General features: G+C 36.5%; 1 protein-coding gene across 1 annotated transcript; it reads left to right on the forward strand.

The window, feature by feature from the left end:
* Positions 1-3,580: 3,580 nt before the first annotated feature.
* On the forward strand, positions 3,581-22,139 carry stx17 (syntaxin 17). Its single transcript, XM_048153282.1, is given in 9 exon segments — positions 3,581-3,731; positions 6,370-6,562; positions 6,856-6,921; positions 12,370-12,562; positions 12,655-12,764; positions 12,853-12,903; positions 17,419-17,505; positions 20,245-20,338; positions 20,341-22,139. Coding segments are annotated over 8 exon segments (867 nt in total). The 5' UTR covers positions 3,581-3,731; positions 6,370-6,436; the 3' UTR covers positions 20,481-22,139.
* Positions 22,140-22,387: the final 248 nt, after the last annotated feature.

Below are 22,387 nucleotides of genomic sequence, written 5' to 3' on the forward strand. Positions count from 1 at the left end.
GGCTATCGGCAACGGTGGAGAAATTTTGTAGCGGTGCATCTCTAATATATATATATTACATATATTAGAGATGCACCGATTGTATATATATATATATATATCAAAGGCTATTGATTATAATTAAAATATATGTAATATATATTTAATAATTATATAATACATATAATTATATTTAAATATAATGTTCTATTACATTTTATATATTTAAATAATTTATATTTAATTTTTTTTTTCATTAATTTTATATTTATTTTTATTATATCAAGCTTTCTAAACACACTCATAGTGGCCCACACACACTGAAGACAGGTGGATGGTAGGTTGGTGAAGCTGTCAGTCTGGAGGAGGGCAGATCGATTCAGAGTGACAGGTAGCCGACCCCCCTGGAGTCTTCATTAAAACCTTGTATTAGAGCTGCAGGGGAGGGCTACACACACACACACACACACACACACACACACACACACACACACACACACACACACACACACACACACCTCATTTCCCTGTAAGTATGGTGTGGTGTGTTTGTGTGGCTCATGATATATTGATTGGCTGTTAGCGAGTGTGTTGAGGGGATCAGCAGGGCTGGACTCACACTGTGTAGACTGGAAACAAAGCTTTAGCGGAATAGCGAGTCCGGCGCTCACACACACATGCAAATTGTCTCTAATGCCAAAGAGCACATTTGCATTAGCTGAGAACTATTTAAAAAAAATTAAATTAAAAATGTATTAAATACAAGATTTTGTCAGGTTATTTATTGATGCTTGATTCTAAAATGAAATGAAAAATAAAATAAAGGTTTATTAAATACAAGATTACCTGACAAATCTTATATTTAACAACTTTTTATTTTATTTTATATATTTATTAAAACTGCTTGATGGAGATAACAAATATTAGAATGGTCTTAAATTGAATAAGATAATCAAACACTTGACAAAAGCTCTAACTCAACCCCTAAATCTAATCTTAATATTGACCCGTAATATTGACTCCAGCCTAAAAATTCATCCCCTGAAAAACCAGTCGACATTTCATAAATTGCTGGTCAACATGAAAGACTTCCTAGTAGATGAAAAAGTGGGCAAAAGATCAAATGATCCCATAAATTTGCACTGAAAGAGAAACCTGAGCCATTTCTAAAAGTTGCAGATCACAGATACTTTGGAATGAACCCTTTTGGCTAGCATCCACCCAGAACACTAGCAACCATATAGCTACAAAAACACCAATCGCATTTTCTTCCGAAAATATGAACATTTAGTTTTAATAGATTTCAAACAGACTAGTCCCATATTGTTTTGGTAAGAAGCATATGTGTAGGCTGCACTGCCCTGTTTGATCTGTGAGGGGTATTCCAGATTCTAATCTCATCTGAAATAATGTGGTCTGGCCTTTTGAGTTTTACCTAGGGTGATAGGGTTGAAGTGAAGATGATGATGATATGATGAAGATTGGTCCCTACACAGACATGTGGTATTACCCCACTACAGCGGGACTCCCCCTCGGCCGGTAGGGGAGGGACAGTCTGGAGAGATGGAGACCGCTGCTTCTTGTCAGAAGTTAAGACTGATTCTCTGAACGTGCTGCAGACTGTCAGGTTGTTGGGTTCAGATTCTCCCCTCAAAAGCCCTTTTAGATTCCACCACAAACACTTTCAGTTTTTTCCATCCTCCCACTCCTTCTTTCTGCCTTTATGTATCTCACGCTCTCTTTTCTCTATGTCTCTGCTCAATCAGTGTTTTATCGATATTTAAGATCACACATTTTATATAGACACACACACTACTGTTCAAACATTTGGGGTTGGTAATATCATGATCCTTCAGAAATCATTCTAATATGCTGATTTTGCTGCTCAAGAAACATTTTTACCATTTTTTTCAGGATTCTTTGATGAACAAAAACTTTTAAAGAACAGCTTTTATTTGAAATATAAATGTTTTGTAACATCAAGGTTAGTATTTAATGTATTTACTGTCACTTTTGAAATCGTATTGACCTCACCATTTTAAATGGTAGTGTATTTAAAGGGATAGTTCACCCAAAAATGAAATTTCTGTCATCATTTATTCCCCCTCAAGTTGTTCCAAACCTGTATAAATTTCTTTGTTCTGCTGAACACAAAGGAAGATATTTGGAAGAATGTTTGAAACCAAGCAGATCTCGCCCCCCACTGACTGCCAAAGCAGAAAAAAAAAAAATGGTAGTAAATGGGGGGGTGAGATCTGCTTGGTTACAAACACTCTTCCAAATATCTTCCTTTGTGTACAGCAGAACAAAGAAATTTATACAGGTTTGAAACAACTTGAGGGGGAGTAAATGATGACAGAATTTTCATTTTTGGGTGAACTATCCCTTTAAGAAAATAAGTGTATGATGTGTGTGTGCGTGTGTGTGTGTATATATATATATATATATATATATATATAAAAAAAAAAAAATATATATATATATATATATATATATATACATAAATATAATACATACATATATACATACATATAATATATAAAAATAAATAAAAAGATTTTGGTTATTTATTATGATAGTAATCAGTCAATTGGAGAGCAGAGGAGTGATTATCAGTCATGTAGATATGGTGGTTTGTACCTGTAAAAGAGGCTTATGAAACTTGACTGCACTGTGGCTTTTCACGCTGGTTGGCTGGTTGAGTGGGTGATTTCTTTGTAGGTTCTTTATAAACTGAAATGGTGGTTACATCTCTCTATATGTCATTCTGTTTGTGTACCTATGTGTGGCTGGAAAATAAACCCATAGAGTCTTTGGGAGTTACAGAAATAAAGATACCCAGAGAGAGAATGGGAGAGAGAGAGAAAGGGAGGGAGGAAGCACACAGTGGGCTTTGGTTGGATCTCAGTGCTCACATGTGGTTAATCCGTTGGTGTTCCCTAAAGCCGGAAACACTGATCATTGGGGTGCTGAGGGAAGAGCAGGTGTGAGCCGTGTGTCTGAACCTTAATTATAAGGTCCTAATATATTTGCATGCACAGGAGATAAAATAAATCATTTTACTTTATTGCACATTTAATATGCATACTATGCTTAAAAGGCCTGGAGGTGTATTTGCAAAGTCCTGTGACTCTCCGTGATGCAATTCTGTAATCACTATCTAATCATGTTCTGATAACCTCCTCATTCCAAACCTCTAGACAAAATTGTTTTAGACTTTCTTGGCATATGGCAACAGTTATGTACTATGCGTTTTTACACAATTCATTGAATATATTGATTTGTAGGAAGATTTTTTGGGCAGCTTAGAATCAGAAGGGCAGTATGTGAGATCTCCACACCTCTGACACTGGGTGAGAAGTATATATTTTTATAAAATATGTACAGTGATTTTATATCTATGCATATTATAAAATTAAACCTGAAATTTAAAGTTGAACTTGCAGTAGACACTGATGAAAAATGGTAAAAGTCCAAATGTATTGAGTTTTGCTATTTAATTTGAAACAATAAGCATTTTTCGTAACTAAACATCACATGTTTGTACAGTGTTTTATCATCAGGATGACAGTAAACATCTACTATTTTCCCAGCACGTTTACTCTTTCAAAACAGTATTAGTTCCGCATAGTCGGACACATTTTGTCGTAGCACACAGCACAAAGCGAAACCACTGTTTACAAAAACAAAGTTGATGACAGCGATTAAAATTACCGATAGCAGGAGATCGCTGTTTACCGTTTGCTCGACAGGTAAGGAAAGAGTTATGTGAAACTGTAGACGGCAGTTTCAGCATGTGTGGTTTACAATCAACGAGCTAAAAATGAAGTCTCTGTTGAGTGTAGCAAGCTAGCTGAACTTATACACATCTGTTTGCCCCAGGGATTTTATTATTATTGATTATTAAAGGTAAAATGTTAAATATGCGAATATGAGCATTTAGTGGCGTTTTTGCCAGCTAACATTGATAGTTTAACTGCCAGACCTTGCTAAACGTGATGTCTTTGACAGCTGACATAATGTTGACATGTGACAGTTGCAGTTTAGAATCAAATGTAGTGTGTTTTTACCATGTTTTCTACTCATATAACATGATGATAATAATAATGTTTTCGGACATATACCAAAAATCAGTATCATAGTAGCCTAAATCCAAGTACCACAGTATTACCTTCTGATACTGTAACTATACCATGATAACGTCCAAGCACTTCCATTTTACTTTCTCATAGAGAAAAACATTTTAAAATAATCCCTCAATATTTACATTTCATCATGTATTATCTTTAGTAATATTTTTTATTAATAAATTTGGTAACACTTTACAATTAGATTCCAATTGTACTACATTAGTAAACATGAACTAACGATGCAAATTGCTTCTTTAGGCATTAATAATTAATGTTTATTTCAATATTTACTATTACATTATTAAAATCAAAAGTTATATATGTTAATATTATTTAAAAGGGAGCTATTATGCAAAATTCACTTTTATAAGGTGTTTGAACACAGATGTGTGTCCACAGTATGTGTAAATAATCACCAGCCTATAATGGTAAAAATCTACCAACTCCTTTTTTATAATCACCATAAATCTTTTTACCATAAATCTCAAGTAAGAAATGTATTCTTATTTAAGCTACTAAAGTTATTTAATCAAGAGCAGTGAGTGATTTTCTGTTTTTCTTTTGTTGTTTGGTTCATATTAACAACATATGCAGCAGTAGATACTGTATATTACGCTGTTTTCACTTTAAAGGAACACTCCACTTTTTTTTGAAAATAGGCTCATTTTCCAACTCCACTAGAGTTAAACAGTTGAGTTTTACCATTTTCGAATCCATTCAGCCGATCTCTGGGTTTGGCAGTACCAATTTTAGCATAGCTTAGCATAGTTCATTGAATCTGATTAGACCGTTAGCATCTCACTCAAAAATGACCAAAGAGTTTTGATATTTTTCCTATTTAAAAATGGACTCTTCTGTAGTTACATCGTGTACTAAGACGGACGGAAAATGAAAAGTTGCAATTTTCTAGGCCGATATGGACAGAAATTATACTCTCATTCTGGCGTAATAATCAAGGAACTTAGCTGTCGTACCATGGGTGCAGCAGGCGCAATGATATTACGCAGCACCTGTGTAACCATGGAGACATTTGTGAGAGATGCTGCGCAGTGCGTAATATCATTGCGCCTGCTGCACCCATGGTACGGCAGCCAAGTTCCTTGATTATTACGCCGGAATGAGAGTATAGTTCCTAGCCATATTGGCCTAGAAAATCGCAACTTTTCATTTTCCGTCCGTCTTAGTACACGATGTAACTACAGAAGAGTCAAGTTTTAAGTAGGAAAAATATCAAAACTCTTTGGTCATTTTTGAGCGAGATGCTAACGGTCTAATCAGATTCAATGAACTATGCTAAGCTATGCTAAAATTGGTACTGCCAAACCCAGAGATTGGCTGAATGGATTCGAAAACGGTAAAACTCAACTGTTTAACTCTAGGGGAGTTGGAAAATGAGCCTATTTTCAAAAAAAGTGGAGTGTTCCTTTAATACACAGATCTAATATACACATGCGATTTCTTTCCCTGCTGTTTACGTTCACAGACATAACCAGCTGTGTTTGTGTTTTTGACACAAATAAACATTTCATATATCAAATTTAAAAGTTCAAATGTATTGAGTTTTGCTATGTAATATGAATCAATTAGCAATTTTCATAACTAAACATCACTTATTTGTATAGTGTTTTATCATTAAGATGATAGTAATTTTCCCAGCACGTTTACTCTTTTAAAACAGAATCAGTTCTGCATAGTCAGGCATATTTTGTCGTAGCGAAACCACTGTTTACAAAAACAAACATGAGCATGGGCCACGATAGAGATGATAATCAAAACCAAACAGATGTTTTGTTAGTTTTTGGCAGAGTATCTGATGCATGAGTTGTACAGGCTCCACCTACTTCTGGAAAGTGGGGTGGGGAGCAGCAGCTCATTTGCATTTAAAGATACAGGCATGAAAACAGAAGTGGTATAATACCTTGTATAATTAATGGTCTGGGGTATTTTGAACTGAAACTTCACAGACACATTCTGGGGACACCTGAGACTTATATAACATCTTGTAAAAAGGGGCATAATAGGTCCCCTTTAATAGGCCTGAGTTAACATGAACCAACATGAACAGTTGCATTTTATTAGCTAACGTTAACAAAGATGAATAAATATTGTAACAAATGTATTTCTCATTGTTTGTTAATGAATTAATGAATGTTAACTAGTGGGACCTCATTGTAAAGTATTACCATAATGTTTAATAACATTTTTAAAATGTAATAATATTCAATTTTATATATAATAATATAATATGACTCTCTTTTAGAGCAAGACTGAGTATGAATGGATGTGTTAAGCCTGTGACCTTATAAGAGAGGTCATAAGAGACAGTCATGATGGCGGAGGAGGCTGGTAAGCTTCCACTCCGGCGCCTGGAGCCCCCCATTCTCAAATTCATTAAAGTGGCCATCCCCACTGACCTGGAGAGACTGCACCAGCACCAACACAACATAGAAAAGGTACAATCACTCACACATGAACAGCGACAGCAAAGCGCAGCATATGGTCAACAGAGAGAGCCATGTGTCTGTGTGTGCGGTCACCATAGGGAGTCGAGTGCTGAAGATCTCATGGTGTATCTGAAATCACTCCCAGTCAATCTGCTTGAGCAACATACAATAGGATAAAAGGGTATTGGGTGGCCTTGCAAACCTAGATGATTGTGAAATACCAAGCTGTGATCATGAGGAAACTTTATTAAATGTCCATAAACAGTTAAAATTGTGAATTTAATTGAGCTTCCTTGTTGCAGTTTCAGAGAGGCAGACAGTGGGACAAACTGCACCAAGAGCACATCAACTCCAGTCGCACTGTCCAGGTACAACAAAATTGTAGCATAAGTGAAAAACTTGGGAAATTATGATGATTGATGGTGATAACTTTAGCGGTGTTTTGGTGTTGAATAACAACACTTCATACCTGAACATTAAAGCCTGAATATTTCATAAAATATCCAGTTTACAATAATATGTGACCCTGGACTACAAAACCAGTCATATGGGTCAGAGAGATTTGTACATAATCTGAAATCTGAATAAATAATCTTTCCATTGATGTATGGTATGCTAGGATATTCAATATTTGGAATCTGAGGGTGCAAAAAAATCAAAATATTGAGAAAATCGCCTTTAAAGTTGTCCAAATGAAGTCCTTAGCAACGCATATCCACTCACGAAAAAAATTTGTGATATATTTACGGTAGGAAATTTCCAAAATATCTTCATGGAACATGATATTTACTTAATATCCTAATGATTTTTGGCATAAAAGAAAAATCGATAATTTTGACCCATACAATGTATTGTTGGCTATTGCTACAGTTATACCTGTGTGACTTATGACTGATTTTGTGGTCCACGGTCACATATACACACTGATAGTTACAATATAGTTCAAAAGTTTGAAGTCAGCAAGATAGTAAAGGCATTTATAATGTTACAAAAGATTACTCTTTCAAATAAATACTGTTCTTTTGAACTTTCTAATCATCAAATTATCCTGAAAAAATATGTATCACGGTTGTCACAAAAATATTATGCAACAACTGTTTTCAGCAATGATAATAATAATACATGTTTCTTGAGCAGCAAATCTGCATATTAGAATGATTTCTGAAGACTGGAGTAATGATGCTGAAAATTCAGCTTTGCATCACCGGAATAAATTACATTGTAAAATATATTAAAATTGAAAACAGTGATACTATTATTATTGCAGAAAACACAATGTTTAAAAAAAAAAAAAAAAAACCCTACCAACACAGTTGTGTATGCTCATTTTAAGTATTTCCTTGGCCAGTAATTACTCTTGTGAGTGCAAATGATATATAAAAATTCTTATGTTTCAGAAAGATGGATGGAAAAGTCATGGTCACAAAGTGTGGGACAAATACCATTAAGAGCATGGGTGAACTTGGCTATAGATTGTGTTTATTCATATGTGCTGTTTCAGTTCACAGAAAATGTCTTTCCATTTTATTGTTGGTTTTGTTGATGTTCTTGGGGTAGTGAATTGGTTTGAAAACATTCCCATGTGCCGCAAGGCACTGTGGAATGTTGCTTGGACAAAACATTCTTAGTGATGTAACAGGCTGTTGCTATGGTTAAATTGTATAATAAATCTTCATATCATATGGGCATAGTTCAGCCAAAAATGAAAATTCTGTTATCTTTAACTCACCTTGTATGACTTTTTATTTCCATGGCACTCAAATGGAAATGTTAGACAGGATGTCTGAGCTACAGTGGTTTTCAAACTTCTCATGCACTATATTCCAAGTCTTCTGAAGTCAGTAGATTTGTGTGAGATTGCATTCTGCTATAAATCAATTGGCAGGTATGCAAATATTGAACAAAAAAGAAAAGTCATCATGTTGATCAGGTTTAATCCAGGCTAAACTAAAGATTAAAAAAACAAAGAAATCTGTGCATCCACAATTTTATCTGAACATGATAAAAAAGACCTCATAACATGCCGTCATCCTGTTCTGATACAGCTGTGAGTGTGTCTATATATATTAAGTAATGTTTAACTCAGGTCTCTAGTGTAAAGCATGGTGTATGTATGATGTCTTTTCTCTTCCTAATGGCCAGACAAGCATGTAACCTGTGTGTTAATGTCTCTGAGAGTCTGTCCGCATCTCTCTCGGGACAGTCCTTGGAGTGTGTTGTGTGCCGTGAGTGTGCGAGTGTGACCTTAGCACCCAGGTCTGGTCCCCCCAGAGATGCCAGAGAGCTTTCCTGTGTCCACCACTGCAGAGAGCGTGTGAGAGCCTGCAAGTGTTTCTGTGTCAGCGTGATGTGGACTACTGACAATAGACGGAAACAAGACAGACATTGTTAAAGTAGCTCCCAGGGGACAGAAAGAGAGAGAGCAAGAGAGGAAAAACCCTTAAGATTGCTCTCATCACACACCTATCGAAGGTGGATTGAGAGAGAGAGAGAGAGAGTGTGTTGACCCAGATGAAGATTTATTTTGGCTGCCTTTGAGATCCTTAGTGTCTTCATCCTTTATTACAAAGCAAGCTGCATATGTTAGTAATGTTTTAGTGCTCTCTGTGAGTGAATCAGTTAAGAGGGATGATCCTGAGGATGATTATTCAGAGTGCGAAATGAGTGCAGTCGAGCGGAACACTTTGATTGGCCGGCTGTTAACTTTGACCTCTGTGTTCAATACGTATGAATTGATCTGTAATCCCTGCTAGATGTTTGCTTCTGGATGTGAGCCGACAGGACCTGACAAGGCACCAATTTTTTTTTTTTTTTATATATATAACTTATGGTTTTTGTCAAGATCTGGTTTGGAATTAACGAGAAGATAAGTCATTACATTGTTCTCCCGCTTATAGAAAAATTGAATCAATTGAAAAAAGAAGAATACAGTATTAACTTCTTTTAATGTTTTTCTTTCTGCTGGATTATATTCCATTGCTTGGATTTTGCTGTTTGGGAGTGTAAAATCAGTGTAAAATATCAGTGTGTCTGTTGAGAGTCTGTTTGAGACTTTGTGCACTAACAAGTAAAATAATAATAATAATTTTTAAAAGAAAAAAATCTAGTAACAGCTGTAAAGTAAATGGGAAAGCAATGGGAATTTGTTGGTCAAGATGTGTGGGAACCCTGTGTTTGTTATAAATATTTTATATTTAATTTTAACAACTCATTTTGCACACTCACACAAACATACTTAAAGGGTTAGTTCACCCAAAAATGAAAATTCTGTCATTAATAACTCACCCTCATGTTGTTCCACACCCTCAAGACCTTCGTTCATCTCCAGAACACAAATTAAGGTCCCACTTTATATTAAGTGGCCTTAACTACTATGTAACTACTTACATTTTAATTAATCATTTGATACAATGCACTTATTGTGTACATACAGTACAGTCCAAAAGTTTGGAACCACTAAGATTTTTAATGTTTTTAAAAGAAGTTTCGTCTGCTCACAAAGGCTACATTTATTTAATTAAAAATACAGTAAAAACAGTAATATTGTGAAATATTATTACAATTTAAAATAACTGTTTTCTATTTGAATATATTTCACAAAGTAATTTATTCCTGTGTTGGCAAAGCTGAATTTTCAGCATCATTACTCCAGTCTTCAGTGTCACATGATCCTTCAGAAATCATTCTAATATGCTGATCTGCTGCTCAAGAAACATTTAATGTGTACAATCGTACAAAATATTTGTGTACAATATTTTTTTTCAGGATTATTTGATGAATAAAGTTCAAAAGAACAGTGTTTATCTGAAATCTAATCTTTTGTAACATTATAAATGCCTTTACTGCCACTTTTGATTGATTTAATGCATCCTTGCTGAATAAAAGTATTCATTTCTTTAATTTCTTTTCAAAAAAATAAAAATAAAAATTCTTACTGACCCCAAACTTTTGAACGGTAGTGTATAATGCTACAGAAGCTTTGTATTTCAGATAAATGCTGTTCTTTTGAATTTTCTATTCATCAAGGAATCCTGAAACAAAAAGTACACAACTGTTTTCAACATTGAAAATAATCATAAATGTTTATTGAGCAGATGCAGCAGATCAGCATATTAGAATGATTTCTGAAGGATCATGTGACACTGAAGACTGGAGTAATGATGCTGAAAATTCAGCTTTGCCAACACAGGAATAAATTACTTTGTGAAATATATTCAAATAGAAAACAGTTATTTTAAATTGTAATAATATTTCACAATATTACTGTTTTTACTGTATTTTTAATTAAATAAATGTAGCCTTTGTGAGCAGACGAAACTTCTTTTAAAAACATTAAAAATCTTAGTGGTTCCAAACTTTTGGACTGTACTGTAAATGTTTTTACATTGTACTTATATTTTAAAAACACCTGCACGTAATTACAACTGTAATTAATTTCTGTAATTATATTTATAATTACACTGTTGACCCATCCCTTACACCTTACCCCTACCCTTAAACCTACCCATACCACCAAGGTTTTCCCTAACCTTACCCATATCCCACCTCAATAGCAGCAAAAGTGTTTTGCAATTCAATATGAACCCAATAAGTACATTGTACTTATTTTTTGATGTAAGTACATAGTAGTTAAGGCCACTTAATATAAAGTGGGACCCAAATTAAGATATTTTTGATGCAATCCGAGAGCTGTCTGACTCCTCCATAAGCCCGGGACACACAAGTTTTTGCCCTGATGCAGGCAACATGACGTGACAACACATTCGGCTTTTATCAGTGCTAGTTCTTTGGCGTCAGTTTGGTGTGTCCCAACCCATAGACAGCAATTTAACCACCACTTTCGAGGTCCAGAAAGGTACTAAAGACTGTTTAAATAGTCCACGTAACTGCAGTAATTCAACCTTAATTTTATGAAGTGACAAAAATACTTTTTGTGTGCAAAAACAAAACAAAAATAACGACTTTGTTCAACAATAACTTCTCTTCTTTGTCGTTTTCTGGACTATTTTAACAATGTCTTTAGTACCTGTCTGGACCTTGAAAGTGGTGGTTAAATTGCTTTCTATGGAGGAGTCAGACAGCCGCGTTATGCATATTGTTTGTTTGTTTCTATGCTTCTTCTATCTAACGTCTTTGCTGCTGGTTTCTTCCTACTCTTCCACTTCTTCTTCTCCTTACTTGGCGGCCACGGCCAGTGCAGCTGACAGCAATCACCTACAGTGCTGGAGTGTGAAACAGATAAGTGGGGGGAAAAAACAGGTGATGACTGCGTGCGTGGCGGGTGGTGGGCCGGCCTGCCGGCCGTCCTGGAGTACCGGCCGTTCTGTGATTCTCCAGATCACACAGATGGCCAGTCCGCCCCTGGCTCTCAGATTTCATCAAAAATATCTTAATTTGTGTTCTGGAGATGAACGAAGGTCTTACGTGTTTGGAATGACATGAGGGTCAGTAATTAATGACAGAAATTTCATTTTTGGGTGAACTAACCCTTTAAGCTTTGACTGAGAACTTAAAGTTGCCAAACTTAAAGTTGGCAGTGGATGAGAATGTATCTGATGAATGTGCATTTGGTTGTACTTGCATGGAGAGAAAGGTTTTCAGATCTTTGACAGTACTGGGTCAGATAATAGGGTCTTTTTATACAGTGTCGAAATGTAACAATCATTCAGAATGTTATATATTCCAAATTGTTATGTACCATGTTTTTGTTGTTCAAGTCAAGGTTGTATAGAAGGAACATTCGATATAGAGGTTTTGAATGAAAACATGGATTCACTTATCACACAGAATTTCTTTTTTTTTTTTTCTCATTGCAGCAGTTGAGATCTAACCTGCGGGAGATGGAGAAATTGTGTGGGCGGGTCCGCAGCGCTGATGTCGAAGATCTGGAGAAACTTGTTCAACCAATCAGAGATCGAGCCTCCACTGCCATTCAAGAGTTCCTACAGATTCATTCGGATGCTATCAATAGGCCTTGCCTTATCGGCACTGCCTCGGATATATTTCACAGTATGTGTTTCTTGGTGTGTCTGAGTTTTATGAAGTTAATCAAGATGTGATTTTATTTTTGCAAGCGTTTTCACTTTCATGTAATGGTTTAGGTGATGGTGATACAGATGTCCCCGGTTCCCCTGTCACTCAAACACAGCTGCTCCTGCCTGAAATCCCTCCAGAACAGAATGCCGCTGAGTCCTGGGACACTTTAGCTGAGGTAACACAAACAAGCACTTACAAATGCATAAATATATTTGAATACAAAGACTTTAAGTGTTTGTGATTGTTGTGGTATGTTTGTTTAGGACCTACTGGAATTGAATGGTTTAGTACAAGAGTTCTCCACTATTGTTCATGTAAGTACCACGTCTACGAAAATTATTCGTTCTTTGTTTTTTGGAAAGAAGGGAGGGAGAAGGAGTGAGAAAATATTTATGGTGTGTATGTGTGTTGATAAAAGGTGGTGACCAAAACCCTTAGGTTTGGCAGAGCTGTCAGGCAAATGGCTTTGTCTCCTGAGAGCCAACAAGGTGGTATTGATCCCATCAGTCTGTGTGTGTGTGTGTATGTGTGTGATTGAGAAGACATACAGAGATTGGTGACAGTCTGTCAGCCATTAACTAACCAGTGAGGATTAATGAGAATCCATGCTCTATAACAGCCATTATTAGAACAATGTGCAATTGGAAACTGGGTGGAAGAGAGGAGAGATCATGTGTTTTCCGGGATGCGCAGACAGTGTTGTGATTCTAGGTCTGGTGCCGCGAGGGGGCAAAAGGGGGCATTTCCTTCTCAGATCTGATTTGTGCCCTTTAAGTTTCAATTTTGACCCTCCTCCCCATCAACAGAAAGTGATTTTAACCGACGGGGTCCATCCATCCATCCATCCATCCATCCATCCATCCATCCATCCATCCATCCATCCATCCATCCATCCATCCCTTCTATCTTAAGACAAATCATGGACAACTAAATTGTACTGCATATGTACTGTAATAATGTAATGCATAAAAAGTAATGTTCTCATCACAATGAGAAATTAGATGGTTTGGTGCAAAAAGCAATTCTTGACTTAGTGAACTTATGGGAAAAAAAATCTTCAAAAATGCCCCTTTAATTATCAGTTTATTATCAGAGTATGTTTCCTGTCATCCCACTTCATGTGAATCGATCTACAAGCTCCTCCAAGCTTATGGATTTAAAAATAAAATTTTAGTATCAGTAACAGTTGATAATGGCTGTCGCTAAACACTTCACACCCTGTTGGGGAACGATGATAGAATCTGGATGGTGGTAAGAATAATATGATGATAGCCAGGCTTATTAGCTCTTGCCTCTCTGTAGAGGACACCCACCGTATCGTTTATTCCGTTAGCACTGGGCCAAAGATGAACCCAGGAGGTCTGCTTGTGTGACTGTGTGTTCTCTTGAGCATCCATACAGCTTGTGAGCAGACGGTGCTGATTAACGTCTACTCCTGAGGGGAGGGAGGGAGAGAAAAAGAAAGCCATCAATAGCTTTCGTACACAGTCATTAGTGAGTGTCTTAAAATAGTCTGTTTACAGGGTTTGGTGGTAAGGTGTGCATGGATGACTAATGAATAAATGCTTATAGGATTTTGATTAGTGATGAGCGTTTTGCCATGTCTATCCGTGATAAATCGCACCATTATTTCACAAGTTTAATTGTATGTTTTTCCATCTATCTATCTATCTATTTATCTATCTATCTATTCATAATATGATCTGGAATAATGGCATGCAGTGTGAAACATTACTGATTGGATATAATTTTTATCCCATTCTAACTGATGCTTTCAAGATCTCACAATTTCGATAAAGCTATGTTATGCTATATGTTACCCAGCTAACTAACATTTGGTGACATTTAAATCTGCAGAATTTAGAGCAACAATGTCCAATACATCACAGAAAACCAAATGTTTTAAGGCTGCAAGGCATAAAAACACATATAGAAGATCAACACATAAGATTTAGTGTCAGCGCAGCACCGGTCCGATAGGGACAGTTCATCAACTGACCTGAAACACTCTAACACTGGCCCTGGGCCAGCAGGCCATCCTTATTGTTGAGTCCTGAGAAAGCACACTCAGACACATTTACATGCACACAAATTATTTCAAAATGAAGAGGAAGAGGAACACTAACTTTACAGTCGCCATGAGCTGCAGAGAGCAATGCAAATACAGATTTCTTTTCACACAAACACATGCTACACAGGGGCAGGTGCCAGGCTCATGTAACTCTGTGCTTGAGAGTTAAAGAAGATTTTTCCAGCAGTCTCTATTGTGTGTGTGTGTGTGTGTGTGTCTAGGTGCGTGTGTGTGCAGTGATTACTTTGAGCTCACACTGATTTAGACAGAGAGACAGCTGCCACTCTTTGAATATTTCATAAGCTTCCGACAGACCACCCAGTTACCCCCGACAACCAGCCCCCTCCCATTCACCCTTCTGTCCCAGCACTCAAACCCCCAGCTACCCACTACCAAGATTACTGAGCATGTCTTTGTCTGCTTTACTATTACTATTTATGAGGTGTTTCTGTTTTGGATAGGATAGGATTTTGAATTTTTGTCATTAAATAATTGTAGACACATATATGGGCAGTTGATATGACGCCACTTTTTTGCAGTTTGACCTGCCATATAAAACAATTTTAAACAGCATTTTTCTCATTCTTTTACATTCTTAATTATTGTATATTAATTATATTTTTTATTTTATGAACTACTTAGAATATTTATTCGTATAAAAATGTATTTGTCATTAACAGGAAAAACCACTTGCAACACCTACAAATGTATATTTGTAATGTAATATATATATATATATATATATATATGAAAACTAAAAGACTTTCAAATCACATGAACCAATTTTTATTCACAAACAAATGTTTAAACAGAGAGATTTTACACTTTTATCCACTAAATGAGCTCTTTTCAAATTTGATGCCTGCTACAGGTATCAAAAAAGTTGGCACAGGGGCAACAAATGACTGAAAAAACAAGAAATTTGGAAAAGATTCAGCTGGGAGAACATCTAGCAATTAATTAAGTTAATTGATATCAGGTCTGTAACATGATTAGCTGTAAAAGGGATGTCTTAGAGAGGCAGAGTCTCTCAGAAGTAAAGATGGGCAGAGCTGTGAAAGAGTGCGTAAAAGATTGTGGAATACTTTAAAAGCAATGTTCCTCAACATCAAATTGCAAAAGCTTTGCAAATATCATCATCTACAGTGAATAACATCATCAAAAGTTTCAGAGAAACTGGAGAAATTTCTGTGTGTAAGGGACAAGGCCGAAGACCTTAATTGGATGTCCGTGGTCTTCGGGCCCTCAGATGACACTGCATCACTCATCGGCATGATTGTGTCAATGACATTAATAAATGGGCCCAGGAATACTTCCAGAAACCACTGTTGGTAAACACAATCTGCTGTGCCATCTGCAGATGCCAACTAAAGCTCTATCATGCAAAAAGGAAACCATATGTGAACATGGTCCAGAAGTGCCGTTGTGTCCTGTGGGCCAAGGCTCATTTAAAATGGTTTCAAAGTGGAAAAGTGTTCTATGTTCACACGAGTCCAAATTTGACATTCTTGTTGGAAATCACGGACGCCGTGTCCTCCGGGCTAAAGAGGAGGGAGACCTTCCAGTGCGTTATCAGCATTCAGTTCAAAAGCCAGCATCTCTGATGGTATGGGGGTGCATACGGTATGGGCAGCTTGCATGTTTTGGAAGGCACTATGAATGCTGAAAGGTATATAAAGGTTTTAGAGCAACATATGCTCCCCTCCAGACGATGTATGTTTCAGGGAAGGCCTTGTGTATTTCATCAGGACAATGCAAAACCACATACTGCAGCTATTACAACAGCATGGCTTCGTCGTAGAAGAGTCCAGGTGCTGAATTGGCCTGCCTGCAGTCCAGATCTTTCACCTATAGAGAAAAATACGTCAAAGACGACCACAAACTCTTCAGCAGCTGGAAACCTATATCAGGCAAGAATGGGACCAAATTTCAACAACAAAACTCCAGAAACTCATAACCTCGATGCCCAGACGTCTTCACACTGTTTTGAAAAGAAGAGGAGATGCTACACCATGGTAAACATGCCGCCATCCCAACTATTTTGAGACCTGTAGCAGGCATCAAATTTGAAATGAGCTCATTTTGTGCATAAAATTGTAAAATTTCTCAGTTTAAATATTTGTTGTGTTATCTATGTTCTATTTTGAATAAAATATTGGCTCATGTGATTTGAAAGTCTTTTAGTTTTCATTTTATTCAAATTTAAAAAAGTCCCAACATTTCCGGAATTCGGATTATATATATATATATATATATATATATATATATATATATATATATATATATATATATATATATATATATATATATATATATATATATATATATATATATATATATATATATATATAGTCCCCTTGAAATTATAAGGTTCTATCAGTTTTGAGATATTGAAGTTTTTGCATTTCATTTGACTTTGTATATAGAACCTTTTTGTTTTCTAAATAAAAAGTCCCAAAATGTACACAACATTAAAAAAACATCACATAATTTAAATAAGTAGTCACAGAATAGGAATATGCGAATAACTCAATTTTGACAAAAATGTCAGATAGAACTTTATAATTCCAAGGGGACGAATATATACAAATGTATATTTTCCATATATATATATATATATATATATATATATATAGTCACACTTTATTTTGAGGTGTCTTTGTACATTTAAGTACATTCTTATAGAATTTACTATAAGATATTGTTATTGCCAAAGTAACTACATGTAACATATGTAACAATATGTTTTCTGTCTTAGGCTCAGCAGGAGAAGATTGACAGCATTGAGGCGAATGTTAGCATAGCAGCTGCTAATGTGGAGGAGGGGACCCAGAGCCTTGGGAAGGTAAGGGAAGAGGGGACACTCCTGCTAGGGGATCGATTCCACTCTACCCCCCTGCTTCTCTCGGCCTACCCTGCCATCAGCCTATTGATCCACTTTAGAGCGCAAGGAAACCACAATTAAGAGAGAGAGGGGGGGAGAGAGAGGTGGCGATGGTGGCGGAAGGCATGGAGTGGAGAGGGATCGATGTGTGTTGGTCGGCCCCTCACAGGGAGTCGATGTGTGTGCGAGCGCATGGAAGACTAAAGAGTGTAAAAGAGAGTCTATAAACAGCATTCAGGTTCCTGCTGGGGGTTCGATACATATATACACACATACACACAGTGCCAACTTTTGACAGAAAAAGCAAGGGAAGGGTGAAACATGGAGGCATGGGCCGTGTGTGTTTGCGTGTGAACGAGGGTTTGTATGTGTTTTATTGATCGAGTCTCAATTGAAATGTTTCTCTTTTTTGGAGTTGAGAGTTAATGCAGTTCTATTGAGCATTTTGTCTGATGCCCATGTAGAAAGTGGACCCACCTCTGTGACTGCTGAAAAGGACAGGGGGTGGTCAACACACATACACACTGCTAAAGGCATAGATATTCTGACACACACACACACACACGTTTGTTTTTGTGAATTGTGGGGACATTCCATAGGCGTAATGGTTTTTATACTGTACAAACTGTATTTTCTATCCCCCTACACTATCTCTACCCCTAAACCTAACCATCACAGGAAACTGTACACATTTTTACTTTCTCAAAAAATCTCATTCTGTATGATTTATAAGCCTTTTGAAAAATGGGGACATGGGGTAATGTCCTCATAATTCACCCTCTCCTTGTAATACCTATGTCATACCCATGTCATTTTACAAATTTGTTTCCTGATATGTCACAAAAACACACACACACAACACACACACAGAGTAAGTCCTTAATGTGCTGGCTCAGGCGGATCCGAATAACAGGAGTTGCTTCCTCAATCTCTCTCTCTTCAAGCATAATTAACTGCTCGGTTAACCCTGCCTTGTGAAGATGATTAGATGACAGAGAACGAGAGCATGAGAAAGGGTGAAAGAGAGATGAGAAGAGAGGAAAGGTGGCATTTGATGGACGACCCTGCCTTTAAAGTTTACATATCTTCACCGAAATTAAATTGTGTGTGCGCGCGCCGGGAGGCTTGTTTCGTTGTGCTAATTAAAGAATAATCTGGCTAAAGGAGTTTTTCTTTTTACCTCATATCAATTCATTTACCAGGTTCGGTTTGATCTGCACACATCCAATTTCATCGTGGCTTTTTTTCAGATCTCTGATTAATATTGTGCGTGTGTTTACATACGACTGCATATGTTACTGTTGGGTCTGGAAACTGGACATGAAAGACTTTATAATTGTTTGGTTATCAGAAAAACAGCACATGAAAAGTGTGTTAGTTCAAACACTGTTTTGGGATATTGATGCCGCCCAAATGATTCATTTCTCACCTGTCTGATTCTTTATTGCACATAGCATGTAGGTCAATGAGGCTCTTTTTTTCTTGTAGTTTATTCTGAAATACGTGTAAAAAAAAAAAAAAAAAAAAATGCAATTTATACACACAATGACTTTAAAGTGTTAGTTCACCCAAAAATGAAAATTCTGTCATTAATTACTCACCCTCATGTCATTCCACACCCGCAAGACCTTCGTTCATCTTCAGAACACAAATTAAGATATTTTTGAGGCCTGCATTGCCAGCAAGACAATTAACACTTTCAGATGCCCAGAAAGCTACTAAAGACATATTTAAAACAGTTTATGTGACTACAGTGGTTCAACCTTAATGTTATGAAGCGACGAGAATACTTTTTGTGCGCCAAAAAAACAAAATAACGACTTTATGACAATATCTAGTGATGGGAGATTTCAAAACACTGCTTCATGAAGCATTATGAATCTTTTGTTTCGAATCAGTGATTCGGAGCGCCAAAGTCACGTAATTTCGAGGCTTCGTTACGTGATAAGTGTTTCGAAATTTCAATGGCTTTCCACTGGGGGGCGTGACTTTGGCAGTTTGATACACGCTCCGAACCACTGATACAAAACAAAAGATTCATAAAGCTTCGAAGCATCATGAAGCAGTGTTTTGAAATCACCCATCACTAGATATCGTCATAAAGTAGTTCATTTGTTTTTTTGCCGCACAAAAAGTATTCTTGTCGCTTCATAACATGAACCACTGTAGTCACATGAACTGTTTTAAATATGTCTGGGCATTTGAAAGTGTTAATTGTCTTGCTGGCAATAGAGGCCTCACTGAGCCATCGGATTTTATCAAAAATATCTTAATTTGTGTTCCCAAGATGAACGAAGATCTTAAGGGTGTGAAACAACATGAGGGTGAGTAATTAATGACAGAATTTTCATTTTTGGGTGAACTAACCCTTTAATACACCTCTTATATGATGTTTATTTATTAGCGAAAAATCTGGATGTTAATTGCCCTGATATAATGAAGAAAAAAGCCTTATTAAAAGATTTGTTATTTGTTTTTTATTATTATTTTTGTATAAAAACTGCTTGACTGCTTATTAATATTTGAAAATTCATGTAGCGCAACAAACATGCAGACATATGTATAAAAAATTTAATTATATTGTTGAGAGGATAATAATAATATAATAATATGATATATATTATTACAACTGATTTTTCCTTTATTTTGATCACTTGACCCATGTATACGTTGTATATGCTTTATGCTTTTTCTCCGCAGGCGGCCCGTTCGAAGCTGGCGGTTTTGCCCGTGGCGGGTGCGGTGGTGGGGGGAGTGCTAGGGGGGCCACTGGGACTCTTAGCGGGATTTAAAGTGGCGGGGTCGTCGCTGCAGTGGGGGGTGGACTGCTTGGTTTCGCCGGGGGCAACATGATCCAACAAAAGAGGAAAGAAAGAATCGACCTACAGCTACAACAGCTTAAGAGCAACAACAACAGTAAGAACGACACTCAGTGACACACTCAAGAACATTTGTTTTTGTTGAGGAGGCCACGAGACGGCGGAGTTGCCGACCCACGCTCCTTCTGAAATAAACACCAGACGTTCAACATACATGCATAAAACAACCACAACTGCAGAATAACTCCTACATGCAGTGCAAACTTGCACATGCAATGTGCTACACCAAGTGGACCTGCTAATTTTCCTTTTGCCTTAATCCATCATTCATTTCTATGCCAAAGCAAACAAGGCCTTTATCTGATCTGCTGCCAAACAGCTGATTGACCTTTGTAGCAGTAATGTGACTGTAGGTGTTAGAGGTGGTTAGAGATTATAAGTAATAGGTGATTGTTGTGTAAGGATGTGTTCTTTCACTATTGTACGTCAAGATGTGTTATACATACTGAGGATTTGCAGTCGGTTACTACAGGTTTTGTTGTGCTTAATGTTACTGTTTACCACACAATTCCATTATAAACCCTTAAATGCCCCTGTTCTATGTTTTAACTATGATGGATTTCCTTTTAATTTTATTAATGGGTTATGAGTAGATATAAATGAAACTACTTTTATAAGGTTTGTATGTATCACAACACTCACTGGTATGAGAACGGAGGCAATGCGCAGTAGTGAGAAACTCATTACACTATAATAAACAATAGTTGTATATCAATATCAATGACAAATTATGAAATTAAAAGTAATATCTAGTTTCCGTAGCCTATGGAGCCACGAATACTTATTTTGCCTTAACTAGTGATATTTTGATAAATGAAACATTTCAGATATCTAATAATGTCTCAGGCTGCTTAAAATAAATACAGTTTCATTGAATTGTGATGACACTTAATAAGCCATTGTATTGGATAATCGATACACAAATTAGATGATTGTTTAGATATTTGTAACACAGAAAAAAATCTTGTAACTATACATATTTATACGATAAGTTCAATTATAATTGAACATTGAAGAAGAGAATTTGCTTCTTGGGTAATTATTTGTGAGCTGTAATGGTGGAAATACAAATGATTCTTCATGTATGATTTCTTTATGGTCTTTCTTAACAGTTAAAGGGATATTTCCCATGAAAATGAAAATTCTGCCAGTATTCCAAACCAGTATAAATTTCTTTGTTCTGCTGAACACAAAGGAAGATATTTTGTTTATAACCAAACAGTTATGCTTACATTGACTTCCATAGTATATTTTTCCATACTATGGAAGTAAATGATGCCGCACAACTGTTTGGAACAAGTTGAGGGTGAGTAAATGATGACAGAATTTTCATTTTTGGGTCATCTATCCCTTTAATACAACTGTGATCGAGATACTTCTGATCAAAAACACTCAGGTTTAGATAAAACACCCTTCTAAACTGTGGCTGCTCGTGTATTTCATGTGTCTTTCTGTGTGCTGCTGGGGTGGCTCATAGATTCGGGTGAGGTTTCCCTGTAAGGCTTTGATAACACAAGCCTCTGACAGGCAAATCTAATACTGAAATCAATGCTCTGTGAGACCTCCTTCAGCACAAACAACATTCGAATGTTATTTGATTACTGCCCCAAAGGACCAGCAGAAAAGAACAATAGCCTTTTAAGGTTTATTGATCCTTATTTTAGTTTTAATTGTCAAAAGCAAAGAGGAAAATAAAATACCGTCTGTTGTCAAACACTCGTTCAGTCCCTTTGTGTTTGATGTGTAGTACTGACTGACTCATGCAAAGTGATCTCTAGGAACCACAGTGTGCACTTCATCAAAGTTAAAAAGCATTCAGCACCATTGGAAAGCTCAAAAAGCTGCAGTTATTTAAAAATCAACTCCCTGTTTTTGAAAAACAATGTTGAATCTGATTGTTTTTGTCCTGACTTTGGAGCTGCTGCCCCCGGTCTCACGCGCTGTTTTTGGGGTGAGCAGGGAGA

This window comes from Megalobrama amblycephala, linkage group LG13 (genome assembly GCF_018812025.1).
Source record: "Megalobrama amblycephala isolate DHTTF-2021 linkage group LG13, ASM1881202v1, whole genome shotgun sequence".
In the NCBI taxonomy this organism is placed as follows: domain Eukaryota; kingdom Metazoa; phylum Chordata; class Actinopteri; order Cypriniformes; family Xenocyprididae; genus Megalobrama; species Megalobrama amblycephala.